The sequence below is a fragment of the Oncorhynchus keta genome, chromosome 31 (assembly GCF_023373465.1).
Source record: "Oncorhynchus keta strain PuntledgeMale-10-30-2019 chromosome 31, Oket_V2, whole genome shotgun sequence".
NCBI lineage: Eukaryota > Metazoa > Chordata > Actinopteri > Salmoniformes > Salmonidae > Oncorhynchus > Oncorhynchus keta.
Window position 1 is genome coordinate 18,204,925 of NC_068451.1, and position 22,265 is coordinate 18,227,189.

The 22,265-nt window shown below is 41.5% G+C and overlaps 2 protein-coding genes and 1 non-coding gene across 5 annotated transcripts in view; 2 read left to right on the plus strand and 1 right to left on the minus strand.

The window, feature by feature from the left end:
• LOC118364588 (LIM domain-containing protein 1-like) overlaps positions 1 to 1,612 on the plus strand; it is a 34,722-nt gene extending 33,110 nt beyond the window's left edge. For both annotated transcript variants that reach the window (XM_052489861.1, XM_052489863.1), the window contains one exon: positions 111 to 1,612. In XM_052489861.1, coding sequence (XP_052345821.1) covers positions 111 to 254 — 144 coding nt within the window. In that variant the 3' untranslated portion in view covers positions 255 to 1,612. The remainder of the gene's footprint in view (positions 1 to 110) is intronic.
• A 721-nt stretch (positions 1,613 to 2,333) lies between these two features.
• Positions 2,334 to 2,406, minus strand: trnar-acg (transfer RNA arginine (anticodon ACG)). Its single transcript has one exon. It is a non-coding gene; the product is annotated as a tRNA-Arg (tRNA).
• A 173-nt stretch (positions 2,407 to 2,579) lies between these two features.
• On the plus strand, positions 2,580 to 16,613 carry LOC118364589 (phosphatidylinositol-3-phosphatase SAC1-B-like). 2 transcript variants are annotated; one of them, XM_035746258.2, is made up of 18 exons: positions 2,580 to 2,686; positions 3,261 to 3,358; positions 4,067 to 4,141; positions 4,308 to 4,435; positions 5,084 to 5,233; positions 5,439 to 5,498; positions 5,613 to 5,646; positions 6,453 to 6,554; positions 8,752 to 8,924; positions 9,080 to 9,228; positions 9,417 to 9,515; positions 9,675 to 9,813; positions 10,791 to 10,860; positions 11,050 to 11,122; positions 11,555 to 11,648; positions 11,766 to 11,858; positions 11,993 to 12,050; positions 12,301 to 16,613. In XM_035746258.2, exons 1-18 carry the CDS (start codon positions 2,658 to 2,660, stop codon positions 12,435 to 12,437), a joined length of 1,761 nt encoding a protein of 586 aa, XP_035602151.1. In that variant the 5' UTR covers positions 2,580 to 2,657; the 3' UTR covers positions 12,438 to 16,613. The 2 variants fall into 2 exon arrangements, with proteins under 2 accessions (XP_035602151.1, XP_052345825.1); XM_052489865.1 differs by lacking the exon at positions 2,580 to 2,686 and adding an exon at positions 2,749 to 2,791.
• Positions 16,614 to 22,265: the final 5,652 nt, after the last annotated feature.

Genomic DNA, 22,265 nt, shown 5'->3' on the forward strand with positions numbered 1-22,265 from the left:
AGATGTAGATGGAATCACAATCACCTTTTGGGGTAATGTTCAAGTGTTATTCGATTTATTTGATAGGCTTTTCCCTTTTATCTTCCTCATCCCTCTGTGTTGGTCTGTAGGACTGTCAGATGGAGCTGAACGACGAGGAGGGGCACCGCTGCTACCCGCTGGACGGTCACCTCCTCTGCCACGCCTGCCACCTGAAGCACATCGAGCCGGGCTGCGCCTCGCCCACCGCTGCCTCCTACCAGCACCAGTTCTAGTTTTAGGATCTAGTGCATGGTGCCACCAGGTGGCCCTCTGAACTAACTGCCAATAACCAACCACAACCAATCTGCCCAAAAAAATCTGTCTATAATGGTTTGAATGATAATGTATGCCTTTACTGTACATCTCTGATGTAAGTTAGGCCTCTGTTAGGGTTAATTGTGCGATTGGTTGATTGATTGATTGATTGCATGTGTGCATGTGTGGGAGTGTGCTTGTAAATGAGATTGACCTGTTATTATTTTTTTATGAAAAAATCTATTTCTCTATCGAAGACATTGTTTATTAGTTGTAAAGTGTTGAACTTTCATCTGACACAAATGTTAATACTCTGGAAATATTTTTTTTTTATAAATATATATATATATATATATATATATATATATATATATTTAAATACCAATGCCAAAGCACAGTTGTATTTTAATGACTGATACCAAAACAATTAAGCATGGAATTATAACAATACAATTTATAGTCTCAATTAGGTGCATTGTGTGTAAATAAATATGCATTTCATGTGCTTGTGTAAATATCCTGATCTTCATTTTCCCCTTTGTGTGCCACCAATTTCAGTTGCTCAGTTTAAATCAATGTGTTTGTAGATACTGATAGAGTAGAAATAGTTTGCATAGCTGAATAGAGCAATTGCCCAGATTTGTTGTATGTCTCCGTGTGTGGGTTATGAAGGTGCATTTCCATTACATGTTTTACTAGAAATACCTTCATTACTCATTTGAGCTAATATGCAGGCAGTGTCTAGAAAGTCAAAGTTAGCAATTTAATACACAAACTATACATGGTCCTGTATTATTCCATGTCAATGGGACTCATGTTGTATTAGTATAACATTTCTATTGTTAAATGAACCCTGGATGTTCTGTTCCCAACACTGATACTGGGCTAATATTCCCACTATCCTCTGTCACACACCACTCATAGAATATACTTTCTATTAGATTATTAACCCAAATATGGCAGTTATGTCTGGGTCAACAATGTTTCCAAAATCCCTGCACACAATTACCACCTAAGAAAATAGATAACTAGGTTTATTCTATTCCAATAAACCCCTGAATTAAATATCTATGAACAACCCCTGATAACCCATTTTGGTTTGTAGTGACAAAAAAAGTGACTCTAAATGATGAAGTTTCAGTAGGTGTAGTCTATCATATTTCATGATTTATTATATTTATCCTTGTTTGAAAAAAATCCCATGGTCATTAATCATATGTTTAAAGTATGTGACGTATGTGAAGTATTCCAGTCGTTTACTGTATTTAAAAATGATTTGAGAGATGTCCATATCAAATATTTAACAAAAATAAATGCATTGTAATAGATTGTCAAATTGTCTGTCTCTTCTTCATGAACAAGTAGCCTGTATACAACGAAAGCTTTTGCACAGCTGTGGTAGGTATATATTTACACAGGTATTTAGGATCATCCAAATAAATGCAGCCTTAAAGGGCCAATCAGCAGTTGCAACGAGAAAAACAAAGCGGCCCCCACCACTGTTTCAGTAAAAAATTGAGGGATTGGGCTGGAGAAATGTAATCCCTCTCATATTCATAGATATGGCTATGGATGCTAAATTTGTTTTTATTAACATTTACTTTGTTTTTAAAAACATTGAGTAAAACAAGCTTATATTTTTGGTTCTGATGCGGTACGACAGTTCTATAAATTGATTGATTCTCATTGATTCTTGAAGAAAATAAATGATATTCTTCAAGAATCACTGGGTACAGAGCATTAATGTATGGATATATCAACTGCTGATTGTCCCTTTGAGGCTATTAGGACACACAAAAACATATAGAATACAAAAAGTTTGATCAACCTTAATATGAGCAGTAACGTCAGACCAGACAGCGATGTTTTTTCAACAAACTCGCGGCAGGGCAAAATCAAATTTGCAGTAGTACCTAGGCGACGAAAAGTTCTGAATCGGAAGATCAGAGTCAGCCAAGAGTCGAACTCAATCAAACAAGTCATGATACCATCGAAACAAATAATAATATCATCTTCGGAGAAAAAATATCAGAGAAGATCCGGAGAGAAAAAAGGAACGAGCTAGCCAGGAGTCGAACCTAGAATCTTCTGATCCGTAGTCAGACGCGTTATCCATTGCGCCACTAGCCCGCTGGAATTGATTCAGGGACTGTCACTCTATAAAGTTATCACGATCTGATTTGTAGAGTAATAGTGCATTTACTAAACTGTAACTTTGATCAAATAATGTATTTGTGTGTGATACATAATACGTTGCTGCCTATACTTTATCATAGTTTGCAAATGTGCTACGACGCTAAATGTCTGACCCAGGACCCCGGTCCAGCCATAATATACAATGTGCACATTCACTGACACGTCACTAGGTCAGACCTCTAAAGATGGCGACCGCCTACGAGAAATTCAACCTGTAAGTCTTGAATATATATATATCGTTTTCAGTCTTTTATTTTCAGAAGCTAGCTAGTACAACTTTTCTGAAAACGTTGCCATATTTTGATGAGAGAAAATTGCCGTAGGTGTACGTTTAGAGATAGCTAGCAGATGATAAACTAGTTAGCTAACGTTCAACAGCAATTACAGGCTGCAGTCATTCGTATGCGGGATTTGTTTCAGTTTACAGTATTGTAGCTAACGTTAGTTTACAGTCATGTCAAGGATGTGTAGTTGTGTTGTCCGTAACAGTACTTATTTAGCCATCTGCCTTTCGATTTAATTGAGTGGTAGAATTCAATCGATCTTGTTGATGAAGCAGCTAGCTAATAAATAGTTAGCTTAGCTGTTAACGTTAGTTAGCCCATTGAGCCAGCTAGTGAGTAGCTAGTATGTGTGAGTTAGCTTGTGGTTACGTTAGCCACTAACTAAGTTGAGCGTTTGCTAAATCAAGCCAAAGTTTTCCCTTTGTATAAGGCGTCACCATGCCAAATGTTCGTCTACCAAGGGCACTGATTTTTGTATCTCCCCCTCTGTGCCCCCCCCCATAGGCACACTACCCCAGAGAAGTTTTACATTGAGGCTTGTGATGACGGTACCAATGATGTACTGTCCATTGACAGGGTGTCCACAGAAATGATCCTCACCGGTATGTTGAGTAGGCTGTGTTTGTGTGTGTTATATCATCATGGCATGATACTGTCTTATGCCGACCAAGTCCATTGTATATATATTTTTTATTTAACTAGGAAAGTCCGTTAAGAACAGATTCTTATTTACAATGATGGCCTACCAAAAGGCCTCCTGCGGGGAAGGGGGCTGGGATTAAAAATAGGACAAAACACATCACGACGAGAGATAAACACTACATAAAGAGAGACCTAAGACGACAACACAGCATGGCAGCAACATGACAACGACATGGTAACAACAGGGCAGCAGCACAAAACGGTACAAACATTGTTGGGCACAGACAACAGCACAAAGGGCAAGAAGGTTGAGACAACAATACACCACGCAAAGCAGCCACAACTGTCAGTAAGAGTGTCCATGATTGAGTCTTTGAATGAAGAGATTGAGACAACTGTCCAGTTTGAGTGTTTGTTGCAGCTCGTTCCAGGCGCTAGCTGCAGCGAACTGAAAGATAAGCGAATGGTGGTTTGTGATCATAAAGGCAATGAAAAAATGATGTGGCTCAGTTGGTAGAGCACTGTGCAATGGCAGAGTTGTGGGTTTGATTCCCATGGGAGACCAGTACAAAAAAAGTATCTTATCTTGAGTGTAATTCACTCAAGATAAGCGTGTCTGCTAAAATGACTAAAATGTTTTTAAAAATGATGATTATTTGTCTCTCTAGTGAGGAAAGACATTCCTCCCCATGCGGTCACCAGGCCAATATGTGGGATCATGGGAACTATCCGTCTGGTGGCAGGTAGGTTCAATCTTGCACTCTGTAAAATGATCCATTGAGAAGACTTTACCTGTGTACACACAAGTGTTCTTAACAGGGTGAGTGTTTACTTTACCTGTGTACACACAAGTGTTCTTAACAGGGTGAGTGTTTACTTTACCTGTGCCCCTCTGCCTACCCTCCCCAGGCACGTACCTCATTGTTGTCACAAAGAAGAAAAAGGTGGGTGACCTGTTGGGCCATGCTGTGTGGAAGGCTATGGACTTTGACGTTATCTCTTACAAGAAGACTGTGCTGCACCTGACAGACAACCAGGTAGGGAGGTGTGAGTTGGGGCCCCAGTGCCAGCCCACAACCACAAGCACCCAAGCTCAACATGACAACATGTTAATGACGGTGGGTTGTTTTGATGTGGATGCTGACCTGTCAAACCCTAGCCTGACCAATACGAATGTATTATATTGGACAGAGGATGCTAGGCATCTGTGCTGACATAGATGCCCTGTGTTGAATTGGCTATGGAGCCGGTCCACGGCAGACAGTGTGTCTGTAGACAGTCAAGTGTATGTGAAGGGCAAAGAGAATGAGACCCCTTCTCACAGACAGAACAAGTACTGCATTCAGATGGTGTCATCATGTAGCTGTTACAAGAACACTCTGTTCTGTCCCCAAGTCTAGACACGTGTTTCTCTATTAGTGAGCATCTCTATGTTGGCTTCTAGTTACAGTACTGGTGGATATGTTATTTATAGTATATAACTTTAGATTCCTTGTATGTATTTTTTTAGGATAGTGGTCATCTGATACTTTCTAACCATCATTAGTGGTCATCTGATACTTTCTAACCATCATTCCACCTAACTTCTGTTTTGCTTTCCTTCAACCTTCCTTCTGACCTCTCACCTTTGACCTCTCTGCTTTCCTTGTTCAACCTGCCACCTGACCTATCTTTGACCTCATCAGATGCAGGACAACAAAGCCTTCCTGTCCATGATCAACAGTGTTCTGCTCACAGACGGCTTCTACTTTGCTACAGACTATGACCTGACCCACACTCTGCAGAGACTTGCCAACACCAGCCCTGAGTTCCAGGAGATGAGCCTGCTGGAAAGGGTGAGAGAATGAGGGGATATATATGTATGTGAGGGAGGAAAATAATGTAAAAACATGTTTCCATTTGGAGATACATTCATGAAAACACGAGTAATGTGTTTGTACTTCTGTCCTGTACAGATGCAGACATTTCCTATGCAGGGCATGTGGAAACAAGTCGAATGGTATGATAAAGATGTGTTGTGTTCTTGCCTTCTTTTTTTAGGCAGATCAGCGGTTTGTGTGGAATGGTCACCTGTTGAGAGAATTCATGCCACAGCCAGAGGTAAGGACACAACTGACACATGTTAACCACTTGTGGTAAATATAGAATGAATATGCTCCAGTACAGATCTTATGATCTTTCTAAACTGCATTGTCTCTGTTCTTCTCTTGACAGCTGCACAGGTTTGCTTTCCCAGTTGTCCACGGCTGTATCCTTTCATGTTTGTTTTTTTGTTATAAACTCCAGATTAAGACTTTCCCACTCTTCAATTCTCATAAACAGGAAGACCTCATTACCACTTCCTGTGTAAGACAACAGATATTGCCCATGTGAGATATGTCATTCACAGGGCGGTTGTTTATAGTGACTGAACTGTTAAACAGCATTGTAGTTTAAACCCTGTAATCTGAAAATAGTGTGAAATCTACCCTCTGTGAACAGTTGCATGTGTGCACAACACACTAGATCACATGGTCATTTTCACCTCCATATTTTGCATGGGGTTTAGCGGTCTGAGTGACTGGATGTAAACCAGCTAGTGATTCCCCCATTTCTCTGGATTAGTCTTGTCATTATTTTCCTTGAGGGTAGCCTAGTGGTTAGAGCGTTGGACTAGTATCCGGAAGGTTGCAAGTTCAAACCCCCGAGCTGACAAGGTACAAATCTGTCGTTCCTAGGCCGTCATTGAAAATAAGAATTTGTTCTTAACTGACTTGCCTAGTTAAATAAAGGTAAATAAATATCAATAGAAGTGAACTTGCAGTTTGTTCCTTTTGCCACAAGGGGGAGCTAAAGATTCATATAGGTTTCATTATAATTGGGAAATTAGGGGTATTGTATTTACAGACAATGGAAAGTGAATCCATTGACATAATATGATGGAGCCCACTGTTCTAAACATCACAACACTCCAAAACATTTTCTGAAAAGGAGGTCAGAGAAAGGTTGAATTCAGGAGGTAAAGTTAGGCTTTAAAGGTTAAGACCGTGTTACCCCTAACCATGTGTTGTCCAGTCATCATTATGAAGTCCTGCTGCATCAATGGGAAGATATTTGACTGGAACATCATCTCCAGGCGGAGCTGCTTCAGAGCTGGAGTACGTTACTACGTCAGAGGTGACTGACTCCACATTCACCAGCACGTCTAACTGGAGCTTTCTGACTAGAGCAGGGATGACGGACAAACTTTTCCACAGTGGACCGGTGTGGGTGCAGGGGGTTTTGTTCCAGCCAAACAGTAAAACTTACAGTACCAGTCAAATGTTTGGACACGCCTAATCTTTCAAGGGGTTTTCCTTATTGTATAATAATAGTGAAGACATCAAAACTATGAAATAACACATGGAATCATGTAGTAACCAAAAAAGTGTTAAAAAAATATAAAATGTAATTTTGATTCTTAAAAGTAGCCACCCTTTGCCTTGATGACAGCTTTGCACACTCTTGGCATTCTCTCAACCAGCTTCTTGAGGAATGCTTTTCCAACAGTCTTGAAGGAGGCCAGATCATCTGATTGCAAGCACTCCATCACTCTCCTTCTTGGTCAATGAGCTCTTATACAACCTGGAGGTGTATTGGGTCATTGTCCTGTTAAAAAAAAAATGATAGTCCCACTAGGTACAAACCAGATGGGATGGTGTATCGCTGCAGAATGCTGTGGTAGCCATGCTGGTTAAGTGTGACCTTGAATTCTAAATAAATAATGTGTCACCAGCAAAGCACCCCTACACCATCACACCTCCTCCATGCTTCACGGTGGGGCCCACACATGCGGAGATCATCCGTTTACCTACTCTGCGTCTCACATAGACACAGCAGTTGGAACCAAAAATCTGAAATAGGGACTCATCAGACCAAAAGACAGATTTCTACTGGTCTAATGTCCATTGCTTGTGTTTCTTGGCCCAAGCATGTCTCATTGATATCTTTTAGTAGTGGTTTCTTTGCAGCAATTTGACTTAGAAGTTCTGATTCATGCAGTCTCCTCTGAACAGTTTACGATGAGATGTGTCTGTTACTTGAACTCTGAAGCATTTATTTGGGCTGCTGTTAACTCTAATGAACTTTTCCTCTACAGCAGAGGTAACTCTGGGTCTTACTTTCCTGTGGCGGTCCTCATGAGAGCCAATTTCATCATGGCGCTTGTTGGTTTTGACGACTACACTTGAAGAAACATTCAAAGTTCTTAGTTTTCTGCATTAAGATCTTCATGTCTGAAAGTATTGATGGACTTTCATTTCTCTTTGCTTATTTGAGCTGTTCTTGCCATGACATAGCCCTATTTGGTAAAATACCAAGTCCATCTTCTGTATACCACCCCTACCTTGTCACAACACAACTGATTGGCTCAAACGCATTAAGAAGGAAAGAAATTCCACAAATGAACTTTTAACAAGGCACACCTGTTAATTGAAATGCATTCCAGGTAACTACCTCATAAAGCTGGTTGAGAGAATGACAAGGCTGTGCAAAGCTGTCGACATACATCTTTTGTTTGCAGGGAGGTTCTGAGAATGTTTTACTATGGTTCCCTGAAAGTTTTTCTGTCAGATTTTATTAACGTTCTGAGCAAAAGTTTCAATTGGACTTTTAACACTGCTATCTTAGTTTGGGTTAACTGTTTTGTGCACAGATAGGACACATGGAAATTCATATGCTTAGGCATTAATCATTCAAACGTGTTATTTCTTTTTTATTGTGGCATGGCATAGGTAAGATCCAAACCTATGCTCTTCTGTTCTCGATCCATGGAATTAGCCCACTGCTCCACCAGGTTGGAGCTAGCATGCCATATATTTTTCTAACAAATACAAAGTTGTTCATTTGAGTTTATAATTAGAATTGTTCCCAATGTCAAACCACTTGGAGAACATTCCTAGAACATTACAAACATTGAAATTCAATGTAACCATGTTTTGAACTTTTAGGAAATGTTCTGTTAAGGTAATGAAATACCAAGTAAATACCCCCCTTTTCTCCCCTTCCTTTTAAATGTGCTGAGAATTTTCATAGCAATGAACTATCCTGCACCATTTCCAGGAAGGTGTGGGAAGGTTTTTTTGCAAAATAACCATAGGACAACCACACTCTCACCAAGCTCTAAGAAACATGGTTCTCAGAATGTTATATGCTAGCTGGGTCTTCAATCAATATATTGATTAGTGGAATCAGGTGTTTTGCAGCTGGGTTGGAACAACACCCTGCACACACACCAGCCCTTTGCAGATAATATTGTCCTGTCCACTTTATAGTTTTACTGTCAAACACTCCTCGTTCAGACGGATCATTACATAATGTCTATTTGGTCCATCAGGCATCGACTCAGAGGGTCATGCAGCTAACTTTGTGGAGACAGAGCAGATTGTCCAGTACAGCGGGGGCAAGGCCTCATTCGTACAGACCCGAGGCTCCATCCCCTTCTACTGGTCCCAAAGACCCAACCTCAAGTACAAACCAAAACCTCAGATCAGCAAAACCATTGACCATGTAAGCTACCTGTTACAATATTCCTATTTTTTATTTCAGGTTCAAACATTTTAATTTACAGTACAAGTAATTTAATTACAGTAGAGGTATGATATTGAGGATTACTATTACTGAGTTCTAAAGTCTTTCTTACCTTTATTGTCCTGCTTTCACAGCTGGATGGCTTCCAAAGGCATTTTGACTCACAGATCATCATTTATGGAAAGCAAGTGATTTTAAATCTGATTGACCAGAAAGGCTCAGAGAAGCAATTGGAACAGGCCTTTGACAAAATGGTGTCCAGCTTGGGCAACGGCATGGTCAAGTAAGGACTATAGCTTTTCCCCATCATTCATTCTGATCCCACTATGCCCGTCTTCTAACGTCATTCATGTATTTATTTTTTTAGGGGTGAACATTCTGTCTAAATCCATGGAACTTGAAATAACCCCTTACAGAAAATGATTTAATTGGATTTTACATAACTTTTCTCCCTGTACCGTGCACCTCTAGGTACATAGCGTTTGACTTCCACAAGGAATGCAGTCGGATGAGGTGGCATCGCCTGCAGATCTTAGTCGATATGGTGACAGAGATGCAGGACGAGTATGGGTAGGTATTTAGTCTGCATGGCCGGCCATGTCATTCTGTCTTGTGTACTTAGTTTTTTTGGGGTGGGGGTGTTCATGTCTCTGTGGTTTGCTGATTTGTTTTGTGACAAATGTTATTGTAAAATCAAATAGGAATCAAATTGTTTGATTGGTTGGTCAGGTACTTCCTGGTTGATGTGGATGGGAACGTTCTGGTGCAACAGGAAGGGATGTTCCGCAGTAACTGCATGGACTGTTTGGACCGTACCAACGTCATCCAGAGTCTGCTGGCACGACGCTCACTGCAGTCACAGCTGGAGGTGGGAACCACCAACCAGACACGCCCACACTGACTAGACATGTCCATTTTATATATATATATATATATATATATATACACACACACTCCTACTACATTCATCTAGACCACAGGTGTCAAACTCATTCCACGGAGGGCCAAGTGGCAGAGGGTTCTCTCCTTCCTTGTACTTGATTGATGAATTAAGGTCACTAACTAGTAATTAACTCTCCACACCTGGTTGTCTAGGTCTTAATTGCAAGGAAACACCCAAAACCAGCAGACACTAGGCCCTCCACGGAATGAGTTTGACATCCCTGATCTAAACACTTCCACCACATACACACTATCTGTCTTTGACATAATGAGCAATGTCATGTTCCTCTCTGTTCCACCTCAGGAGTTTTACTGATCATTAAAGGTGTAGACCTAGCCTCCCCTTTTACATTCTGTAAAAGCAATGGTAAAAATCTTAATGGCAAACTACATTTCAGGAGGAGCTCGTCCATTTTTACCTAACATACCTTTTGACTTGACAAAGTCATGCGTTTCACACCTTCTTCGACTCACTTGACCCACATTTGCAAATGAGCAACAAACTGACAAAACAGAGCCTGGAAAATCCAAACTCTATGTTGAAGGCCTCTGACTAAAGCTGCTGTCTCTGTGGTCTTTGACTGTGGGATGTTTTAGTTATCTGACCCTATGTGGGCTGTGAAAAGGTCAGGTCTCATCTCAACCAGGTACATTAAATACTTCAGGTACCGTTGTGTTTTATTCAACTGTTTTAGCACTGTGGGTTAAATTGTCATTGAAACATGTATTAATAGTGTAGTAGTTAGGCTGCTGGTTGACCCACAGGGTGATGAAGGTGCAGTTGCATCAAGGTCTTTCGGGTAAACAACAGTGCTGAATCTGATGGCGACCATCTTGGTTCCACCTTGCCCCCTGTGGTCAGGCCACTGCAGTATCTCACCACACATCTTTGTTTATCTGCAGCGACTGGGAGTTCTCCACATGGGCCAGAGGATTGAAGATCAGTCCGACTTCGAGAAGATCTACAAAAATGGTGATCCTCAGCTGAAATCTGCACACTTTCCTACCCCTCTGCCAGCACGAGCACAGCATTGTCTTCCTTATGAGATTATTCCAACACTACGGTTTATTAACATGATTGAAATCCTCCCCTCTTTCCACTCACTAAATCTGTTTTCTTTCTTCCACCCCCCTTTTCTTCTCTCACCCTTGCTCGCTGCAGCGTGGGCAGACAATGCCAATGCGTGTGCCAAGCAGTATGCTGGCACAGGGGCCTTGAAGACGGACTTCACAAGGTGAGAGAGAGGGGCTCACGTGTTTCTTGCTAATCTGGTGATTAGCAAACTAAGGCACAGGACTAGCTCTCTTCATGGATTCCAATAGAACTTGTCCATTTCTACAATGACAGAGAACTAGTTGTCTTTCTGCTGGCACAGTACCATCCCACTGTCAGTCACACCCCACACACCTATGAAGTTGGCCATGCATTATTGGCTATGAACTACATAAAAACATTGTACTGGTTTTGGTGATGAGTATTGAATGGACTGGTGCCCTTAGAACAGGGAGGAAGGAGTAGGTTGTTTTGCTAGTGACCTTTGTTATAACCAGGAAGACAACTCTTGAGTAAGAGTGTGCTCAGGAAAGGGTGGAGGATGACGTCTGATTATTTGTAGTGTGTGTGAGAGATTATGACATGGATGACTGAAGAGTTACTCATGTCTCAGAACAGGGAAGAGGACACAATGGGGGCTGGTGATGGATGGATGGAACTCCATGATCAGATACTACAAGAACAACTTCTCAGACGGCTTCAGACAGGTGTGTGTCTACTGTGCATGTGTGCTAGTTATTAGTCATGTTTTTGTAAATGTGACTAATAAAAAATGCTTGACTTGTGTGGTAACTGATAATTGACACTTCTGTCCTGATCATCAGGACTCTATTGATCTGTTCCTGGGTAACTATTCCATTGATGAGGCAGACATGACCACACCCCTTCATGAGACCAAAGACTGGAAGTTCCTCACGGTGAGATCGGATTGGCTAGGCCTGATCACTGCTATGTGTACTGATTGGCTACAATATGTGTTGGTTTCAGTCACAGGTGGTAGATTGAGATTTCGTTATCTTATTTAACTCCTATTTCCCCTCTCCCCCTTCAGTTGCCCATTATCATGGTTGTGGCATTCTCCATGTGTATCATCTGCCTCCTCATGGCTGGTAAGACCACAGTGGACTCCCTTGTCAGTTCTGCATTGAATCCTAATAGGGGCATGGAATTTGTTTGAACATTCTAGTTACACCTGCACCAATCTCAAGTTAGGATTTGGTCCAATAAACACATTTTGCCGTACTTCGTTTTACAACACTGTTTCCATTGCTATTGACTAGGCAAGTATGTGCTATCAATGGGTACTTTTTCGGTACCTAGTTATTACTTGTAGTCAACCTCCGTGTCTCCCCCCATCAGGTGACACGTGGACGGAGACCCTGGCGTATGTGCTGTTCTGGGGCACAGCTAGCTTCGTGACGGCCGGCGTCATCCTCTTCAACGGTCGGGAGTTTGTAGACGCGCCCAAGCTGGTCCAGAAGGAGAAGATGGACTGAATGTGTGCGTGTGGAAAGCAGCTACGCCCCACAGACTTCTCCTCTTCATCCCGCTCTTCTTCATCATCGTACCCTCAGGATCAGCGGGCCTGGAGCCTTTACTGATTACTGAGCCAACGGCATGAGGAAGAGGAGGGTGAGGGTGGGGTGAGAGAAAGGCCAGGTGTATGATGTAGGGCTGTGAAGCATACAGGGACTCGCTCTGCACTGGCCTGCTGCTGTCCACACCACTAAGCACATTGTTTGGGCTGGGGCTGGGGAAGATCCCTAACCTTGTCCATAGACTGACTGTATAGGCTGAAAACTGTTTGATTTTATGATACAATACCCCACTATGGTAACACAGTTACCCCGCTGCACGGAATTCATATGAACGGGCACTGCTGTTGTTGCCATAGCAACATTGCCAAGGGAACTACTTAAAAAAAAATATCTGGCTTTTTTGTTGATTTGTCACCTAGCTATATCATGTCATATTTGCTCTGTTGGTTGCCATATTGTTTCAGTGTCATTGCCCCTTAGTGGTCGATCTGAGCGTAGTGTCTTAGTGTGATAGCTGACCTATTGGGTGCCAGTGGCTGTCTGTCGGCCCAGCCCAAGCCATGATCCCAAAACTAGGTCACCAATAGTCATGGAGAGAATGTGCTAGCTGGTCAATGGTTGGTGAGGGAATGTTCTAGCTGGCCAATAGGCAGGAAGAGAACGTGCTAGCTGACCAGTGGTTGTTGAGAGAATGTTCTAGCTAGCCAATAGTTGGGGAGAGAATGGGCTGAACTGTTTCAATAGGGAACTTTAGTTATGGTGTCCCATCACCATTAATGCCATAACTGCCCATACTATTCTCACTCACTGAACTTCTGAGTGCACAGAAACTAAGCGTTTCACATGAGGATCGCTCTGAGATGTGACGAGAGGGATGTTTGTCTGTGTGGTATGTCTGGCTGTCTAGTCTTCCCAGGTATGGAAAGCTTCATGAAACAGCTGGAAAGACAAATCCTCATTAGTTTCTAACAACCAAAAGGTGTGAGAGAGCATCAAACTATATACTATAGTGAGTAGGATCTGTCTTTGACCAGTAGACTAAGGCCCAGACCAAGGCTAATAATGAAGCATGGATTTAAAGGTCCAAAGCAGCCATTTCTATCTCAATATCAAGTCATTTCTGGGTAACAATTAAGTAACTTACTGTTATTGTTTTCAATTAAAATGGTTGTCTGGGAATGGTTTTGGGGGAGGGGGAAACTGAACAAGCTGTTATTAGCAGAGATGTTTGGAAATCTTTGTTATTCATCTTTTAACAAATTTTTACCGTCTGGTGATGTCACCAGCAGGTCAAAACTCCATCCCACCAAAACAGCCTGAAATTTCAGGCGGTCTTTTCAAATACTAAGAGCATTATAATTTTCACAGTATTATTTCGAACCTGGAAAAGTACACTGCTCAAAATAATAAAGGGAACACTAAAATAACACATCCTAGATCTGAATAAATGAAATATTCTCATTACATACTTTTTAATTTACATAGTTGAATGTGCTGACAACAAAATCACACAAATTATCAATGGAAATCAAATTTATCAACCCATGGAGGTCTGGATTTGGAGTGACACTCAAAATTAAAGTGGAAAACCACACTACAGGCTGATCCAACGTTAATGTAATGTCCTTAAAACAAGTCAAAATGAGGCTCAGTAGTGTATGTATGACCTCCACTTGCCTGTATGACTTCCCTACAACGCCTGGGCATGCTCCTGATGAGGTGGCGGATGGTCTCCTGAGGGATCTCCTCCCAGACCTGGACTAAAGCACCTGCCAACTCCTGGACAGTCTGTGGTGCAACGTGGCGTTGGTGGATGGAGCGAGACATGATGTCCCAGATGTGCTCAATTGGTTTCAGGTCTGGGGAACGGGCGGGCCAGTCCTTAGCATCAATGCCTTCCTCTTGCAGGAACTGCTGACACACTCCAGCCACATGAGGTCTAGCATTGTCTTGCATTAGGAGGAACCAAGGGCCAACCGCACCAGCATATGGTCTCACAAGGGGTCTGAGGATCTCATCTCGGTACCTAATGGCAGTCAGGCTACCTCTGGCGAGCACATGGAGGGCTGCGCGGCCCCCCAAAGAAATGCCACCCCACACCATGACTGACCCACCGCCAAACCAGTCATGCTGGAGGATGTTGCAGGCAGCAGAACGTTCTCCACGGCGTCTCCAGACTCTGTCACGTGCTCAGTGTGAACCTGCTTTCATCTGTGAAGAGCACAGGGCGCCAGTGGCGAATTTGCCAATCTTGGTGTTCTCTGGCAAATGTCAAACGTCCTGCACAGTGTTGGGCTTGTAAGCACAACCCCCACCTGTGGATGTCGGGCCCTCATACCACCCTCATGGAGTCCGTTTCTGACCGTTTGAGCAGACACATGCACATTTGTGGCCTGCTGGAGATCATTTTGCAGGGCTCTAGCAGTGCTCCTCCTGCTCCTCCTTGCACAAAGGCGGAGGTAGCGGTCCTGCTGCTGGGTTGTTGCCCTCCGGCCTCCTTCACGTCTCCTGATGTACTGGCCTGTCTCCTGGTAGCGCCTCCATGGTCTGAACACTACGCTGACAGACACAGCAAACCTTCTTGCCACAGCTCGCATTGATGTGCCATCATGGATGAGCTGCACTACATGAGCCACTTGTGTGGGTTGTAGATTCCGTCTCATGCTACCACTAGAGTGAAAGCACTGCCAGCATTCAAAAGTGACCAAAACATCATCCAGGAAGCATAGGAACTGAGAAGTGATCTGTGGTTACCACCTGCAGAACCACTCCTTTATTGGGGGTGTCTTGCTAATTGCCTATAATTTCCACCTGTTGTCTATTCCATTTGCACAACAGCATGTGAAATATATTGTCAATCAGTGTTGCTTCCTCAGTGGACAGTTTGATTTCACAGAAGTGTGATTTACTTGGAGTTACATTGTGTTGTTTTAAGTGTTCCCTTTATTTTTTGAGCAGTGTATATAAAACATGGGAAAATCTAGTTTTTGACTGAACTGGGCATTTTAAGCAAAGTCTCATGGGACATTGGCGATTTTAAATGCCACTTGTCCTCTATGACGATTTCTAAGTGTTTTAGTGTGTCTCTGGATGGGAATGTGAACTGTTGCTCTCTCTTACACAATCTTTCTCTATATTATTTATCCTTTGATTATTGGCTGTTCTGTAGCACTAGCCCCAAGTCAAATTCTGCTTCTTTATAAGAGATGGGGTGTTTAGTAGCAGGATTGGGTCCAATTCCATTTGAATTCAGTCAATTCAGGAATTAAGTTCCAATTCACAACATTCTCATTGAAAATCATTGAGGTCATGTTTAATTGGAATGGGAATGTCAGTTTACCTCCTGAATTGAAATTAAATTGAGCACAACCCTGGTGTATAGTGTACATAATCATTACAGGATCACACTTAACTTACCTGCTGCCAGAGTGGCACCTGCTGATCTGAGAATGTTAAGAAAAAATGTATGTAATATTTTTAATATTAAATTGATTATATTGCCGCTTATGTGTCTTTCCACTTCAACTGTAGTGGTGCAAAATGACAATGAGAGAGTATGTATGTCCTATAAGTTTAAATGTAGTGGTCCAATAATACATTGGTGTATGGTTACTATGATAAAGCATAACCCAAGGTACACATTGGCTACCATTCCAATGGACAACAGTGCATTATCAGCCATAAGCCTATCAAATTCAAGAATCAGCCAGCATAGTGTCTCTTGCTGATCTGTGTTTTTAAACAGATGATTTAGGTGCCATGTAAGCCTAGATACAATTTAATGTAATGACAAAGCATTGTATGCTTGTAAGAATGATGCGCAAAATGATCAATACAAATGACTGATATTTAAGCTGAGTCATGTTTGAGCGGTTTTACACACCTTTTTGGTTGAACTGCTTTACCAATGAAAATGGGTTGCTACTGTTGACTCAAGGCAGTATGAAGAAAACAAGCTGGACCACAGTTTTAATTGTTTTATAGGCCTATATTATTGTCACATGTTTTTGTTTCAGAGGATTTATTTTGGGGCAGTTTTTTTCCAGGATATTAATTTGTTATTGTGTTTTTTTTGTCACTTTAAACATTGTTGTGTTCAAGAATTGTGTAATAAATGTATCAGTCTTTCTGTTCCATTTCCTAATATTCTTCTATAAAAATGGTTATTTGACATGAAATGTAGCCTATTTATTGTCCATAGTGTTTTCTGGTTTAGTTAAGTTTTAAGTGACAATATGGAGCATACTATTGGTAACGTAATAAGAAGCAATGTGCTTCCTTCCTTTAGGGGGTAGTTTGTGTGTAGCAGTCCATTTTAGCAAGTGTATTCTTTATTAGATAATGGTTAATCATTGTCTGGTTTCTTTTCCGAACTTTGATACACTATGTAAGGCTTTTATGTTCCTCATATCATCTAATAGGATCTCTTCTCATCAGCATCCTTGATTCACTTGGATATGCTGTTTTGCCTTTTTGAAGAGTAATGGTCATTCTACAGGGTTGAAGATATGACAGCCTATCAGCTTTATAACAGAACTCCTCATTATATCCATTGACCTGGTGTCATACAGTCGGCCTACATCTCTCTCTATACATAATGTTTTCAATGAAATTATCCTCAAGGAGGAGATTAAGGAGTTGACATGCCAAGATCAGTCATGACGTGAGGGGGATTTTTGCATACAACGATGGATTTTGGAACTAGGATGGATTTTGGAACTAGATGTTCATACCATAGTTTGAGGACGTGCATGTCCAGCCTGCTTTAGCTGTAATTCCTATCATCTATATTAAGGTTTGTTTTAGAGTGAACATTGTGGAAGAAATAACAATAGGGTATTTAATTTTGAATCCATTTGAAAACATTTCTAAAAAGCTGTTTCGCTTTGTCATTATGGGGTGATGTGTGCAGATTGATGAGGGGAAAACATGTATTTATTTAATCATTTTAGAATAATGCTGTAATGTAACACAATGTGGAAAAAGGGAAGGGGTCTGAATCCTTTCTGAATGCACTGTAGACCAAGGTTAGTTTTAGAGCTAAAATGTTTTGGAAGAAATTGTTTTTGAGCCCTGTTTATACCTGGTTTATTCCTGTCTCCTGATCTTGTGCACATTCTGAGTGTGCCCACATTTTCAGTAATCTTTCTTCACATGGTATTAAAATGTGTCTCTTATCCATCCACTGTCTGCACAATTTTTCATGGTCCCTCCCTGTATCCAAATATATGTATACTATTCTTTCATAATTTTATTTATTTATTTTAAAACATACATTGATGTCATAAGTCAATGATTTTAGAGGGCGGGATAATGATTATTTAAGTGGTTTCTCTGTCCAGATCTGTCTACACTTGTAAAGATATCCAGACAATCCGTGCCCCGTGTCTGACTACCTCCAGAGGTGGTTAGGATCACAATGAGTCTTTTAATCATCTACACCTGTCTAAAAATGTGGGCACAATCAGAATAGGGACAAGATCAGGACAAAGGACGTATTTTAGCATCAGGTAAGCTTTAAATGGGGCTTTGGAGCGGTGGCAATTTTAAAATCATTGATATCAGCTGTGTGGGTGATCTTAGCCTATATTAATGGATCACCTCACTGTGATACTGCGGTCAATAGTGGTTGCAGTTGGCCCAATCTCTAAGATTGTGACTGTATATGCCTGTTCTTGTCTAACCCCACACACACACGTCCGTTGAGCCCTACCCAGGTCAGGGCCTATCAGGGACACCAGGTGCCATAGACCTACACAGAATGCAAAGATCCAAAAAACAGAAAGGTCCAATGAAATGATGCTTTAGGTGAATAAATATGACTCAGTTCTGTCAATAGGGCTGAAAGTTCCAACAGAATCAACTACAGTATATTCACAAATGCCCTTAATGAGTATATCATTATTCAAAACTATTTTCTTGACAGTTCTTCCCTAGGTGGTATAATGCTGCAAAGCGGCACCCACCTGTACTAGTGCTGGCACACACAACAGAAAGTACTTGAATTTTTGAACAAAATGTGTATACTTTAGTTTGTAGGACAGCAATACAGACTGCTCTTGCTGTTATTCTCACCATTTGTGATGCCTTGAGGCACAGTATGTCAGTATGTTGATTTTACTTGATTTTATTAGGATCCACATTACCTGACGCCATGACGACAGCTAGTCTACTTGGGGTCTGACACGTACCGAAAAAGACATTACAGACGTTACAAAAACATTGACAAGTAGACATTTAAAATACCTGAAAGGTAACGTTTAACAGTCAATTATATTCAGTGGTCAGTATCCAGTCATATGGTCAATCTCATTAGATTCAATTTTTTCTCGAATATGAATCTACTTTTCCCCTGGGAAATGTCAACCAACTATCACAAAGTATTTTTGAAATACACAGGACAGTTTTTTAAAAATGGTGTCCAGCACACAATTTTCTATTCAGCGCATTTCAGTCACAGAAAAAGACAGTAGGTTTTATTTTTTCATGTGACAAATACACATTTGGAGTAAGTAATTTGCATCTATTTCATAATAATCTGTAATAGTGTGTGGCAGAGTCAATAGTGTGTGATTGCGGCTCGCAACTCAAGTCGTTCCTGCATGTTGGCATTCCTAAATCTGCAGGAACAGATATACCAGCCACCCCACCCCTCTTTATCCAAGCTGTGATTAAAGTTGTGATAAACAGACACAGACACAGACGCCCTCGCCGTAACGTTAACAGAACGCCTGTGTAAAGTTACTGGAGTACTAGCTAGCTCACAGTGTCATTTGCTCCCGCCTGCCGAGCACCTGCCCTTGCCGTAACGTTAACAGAACTGCTGGACAGCAGTGTTCGGCAGGCGGGGGTGAAGAACACTCCCGTTGCTACTGGTGTCGCTCCCGCTGTGTATGTTAAAACGGCCAACTGTAGCCATCTGAGCGGTTGGCTTCTGAGCCCTCACCTGCTGATTCTACTTTGGTCTGACCCACTACAAGCGGTCCGGCAACAACCAGGCAGATTTGTCCACATCCAGAGTTTTATTCTCTTAGTCACCACCTCACAGTTGCACACACACACACAGATTTGCACCAGAAGTGATTTTTGTGGTTTCTATAGAAGAATAGAAATAAACATGCATATTGGGGCTCCTGAATGGTGCAGTGGTCTAAGGCATCTCAGTGCTAGAGGCGCCACTACTTACCCTGGTTCAATTCCAGGCTGTATCACAACCGGTCGTTTCATAGGGCGGTGCGCAATTGGCTCAGCATCGTTACGGTTTGGTCGGGTAGGCCGTCATTGTAAATAAGAATTTGTTCTTAACTGACATGCCTGGTTAAATAAATAAATTAAAAAATTAACAATGGTACTGCAAACTACACAATGCAATACTTACATAGCCCAATAAATAGCATGGCATTACAACATAACACATCAGAGATATTCACACATTCAATTATCTTTAAGGTCCCTCAGTCGTGCAATGAATTTCAAACACAGATTCCCTCACAAAGAAGTGCAGCTATTGGTAGATGAGTTTAAAAAAACAGACATTGAATGTCCTTTTGAGCATGGGGAAGTTATTTACACTTTGAATGGTGTATCAATACACCCAGTCACTACAAAGATACAGGCGTCCTTCCTAACTCAGTTGCCGTAGAGGAAGGAAACCGCTCAGTGATTTCACCATGAGGCAAATGGTGACTTTAGAATAGTTACAGAGTGTATCACTTTACTGCAGTCAAATAACCTAGTGGCCTCATGGGGGGAATGTTCTTCATATTTTTCATAATTTCATAATGAATAAACTTTTTTTTGTCAGAAAATCCAGTGTTTCCATGTCAAATTGTTTTGTCTTACTTCAGTCTTCTGTGATGTATTCAAAGTGTAATATTGGGATGCAAACTCAACATTTATTACATGTCAACTCTATATCTGACATGGTATAGGTGTCTTCTTTTTTAAGCCCGTAACATGTGTGAGATGTATACTTTTGTTTCAAAATAGATTGACCCTGGTTTAGCCCACTGTAGTAAAAGGTTAATGGCTGTGATTCGAGAAAACTGAGAAAACCACAATACTAACCTAATTGACAGAGTAAAAAGATATTCCAAAACATGCATCCTGTTTGCAATAAGGCACTAAATCTGGTGAATAACTGGCTTAGAGCGGTGGTATTCAGGAGAGTAGCAACGGTATTGGTGCTCCTGCTGCGGTGACTCAGGCCAGGAGGGCCTACAGAACACTCTCGTGAACTGTTCCATTTCATAGACAGCTCCTCATATTCTCTCAGCAGCTCACAACTGGAGAGGGTGTGGCCACTGAGGAGGTCCACAGCAGGGCTTGTCTCTTAGATCTCATCTCTTAGATGAGAGAGGTGCGTAAGGCCTCTCAGCTTCCCCAGGTGTATGACAGCTTCGTGTGGCAATGTGAGCTGAGGTGGGTGGTGATCTCATGGTGAGACGCACAAACTCCTCTTCAGGGTACCTCAACGTCACAACTATAGCAGGTTAGAATCTGGAGTTACAACATAACACATCAGAGATATTCACACAGACTAGTCTCAACAGAGAGTCAAGATCTATGGCCCTGTCTGTCCTGACAGCTAGTGATTTTACGAGTCACCATTGCCTAAAGGGACGTTTCACCCTGGAGGAACCTGGGCTTGTTTTCATGTACGAGGCATTTCTATGTCAGTGAGATGTGTTTCACACATAATTGCCAAGGAGGAAGGCAGGTTTGGGTTATCATTTGATGGCTTCCGGTGTATTGATGGGGGGTGGTGAGATTTGAAAATAAATCTAATCCTGTTTTGTGGCATTTCGCAAAGACTGTGTAATATATTCATTGCGCTATACGTTTGTGTGTGTATAGATATGGTTGTCCTTGTTCCATAAAGCCATTGGATGTCTTGCAGCGATGCTCCAGTGGATTAATTGCTAAAGAATCAAGCTGACACCTCAAGCTGACATCTCTTTGAAAGACTACAACTGGTGTGGGACTGGTGTTTTGTGCTCTGGCACTGTCTCTCCCCCAAGGAGGGATTTTTTGAAAGGGAGGCGGACACTAAACCTTTGGGCAAAACTGAAACAACTGACAAGACCGCAATGGCTTCAGGTGATTGCTCTCATCAACACGAATTTGACGATGGAGCATTTTTTTTATGTTCTATTATCTACATGGAAACATTCAACCATACATGTTTCAACCGGAGTATTGTGAAGAGAATTCAAAACGAAGAGTTGGGTTTAGCTAGAAGCTTGGCTACAGCTGATGCCAGCACCAACAGGGCAGATGACAAATCTGCTTGGAACACAATCATTTCACTACACCCACAATAATATCTGCTAAGTATGTGTATGTGACCAATAACATTTGATTTGATTTGAAATACGGTGGCTAGCTAAGTAAGTTATTTTTCCCGCAAGCCACCAAGCTAGCTAACTTTAGTTTACAGTGCATTCGGAAAGTATTCGCACCCCGTCACTTTTTCCACATTTTGTTACATTACAGCCTTATTCTAAAATGTATTAAATAGTTTTTTCCCCCTCGTCAATGTACACACAATACCCTATAATGACAAAGGAAAAACTATTTTTTGGAAATGTTAGTAAATGCACATATTTTTTTAAATTGAAATATCATAAATACAAAGTATTCATACCCTTTACATTTTTGAAGCACCTTTGGCAGCAATTCCAGCCTCGAGTCTCCTTGGCTATGACGCTACAAGCTTGGCACACCTGTATTTGGGGAGTTTATCACATTATTTTCTGCAGATCCTCTCAAGCTCTGTCAGGTAGG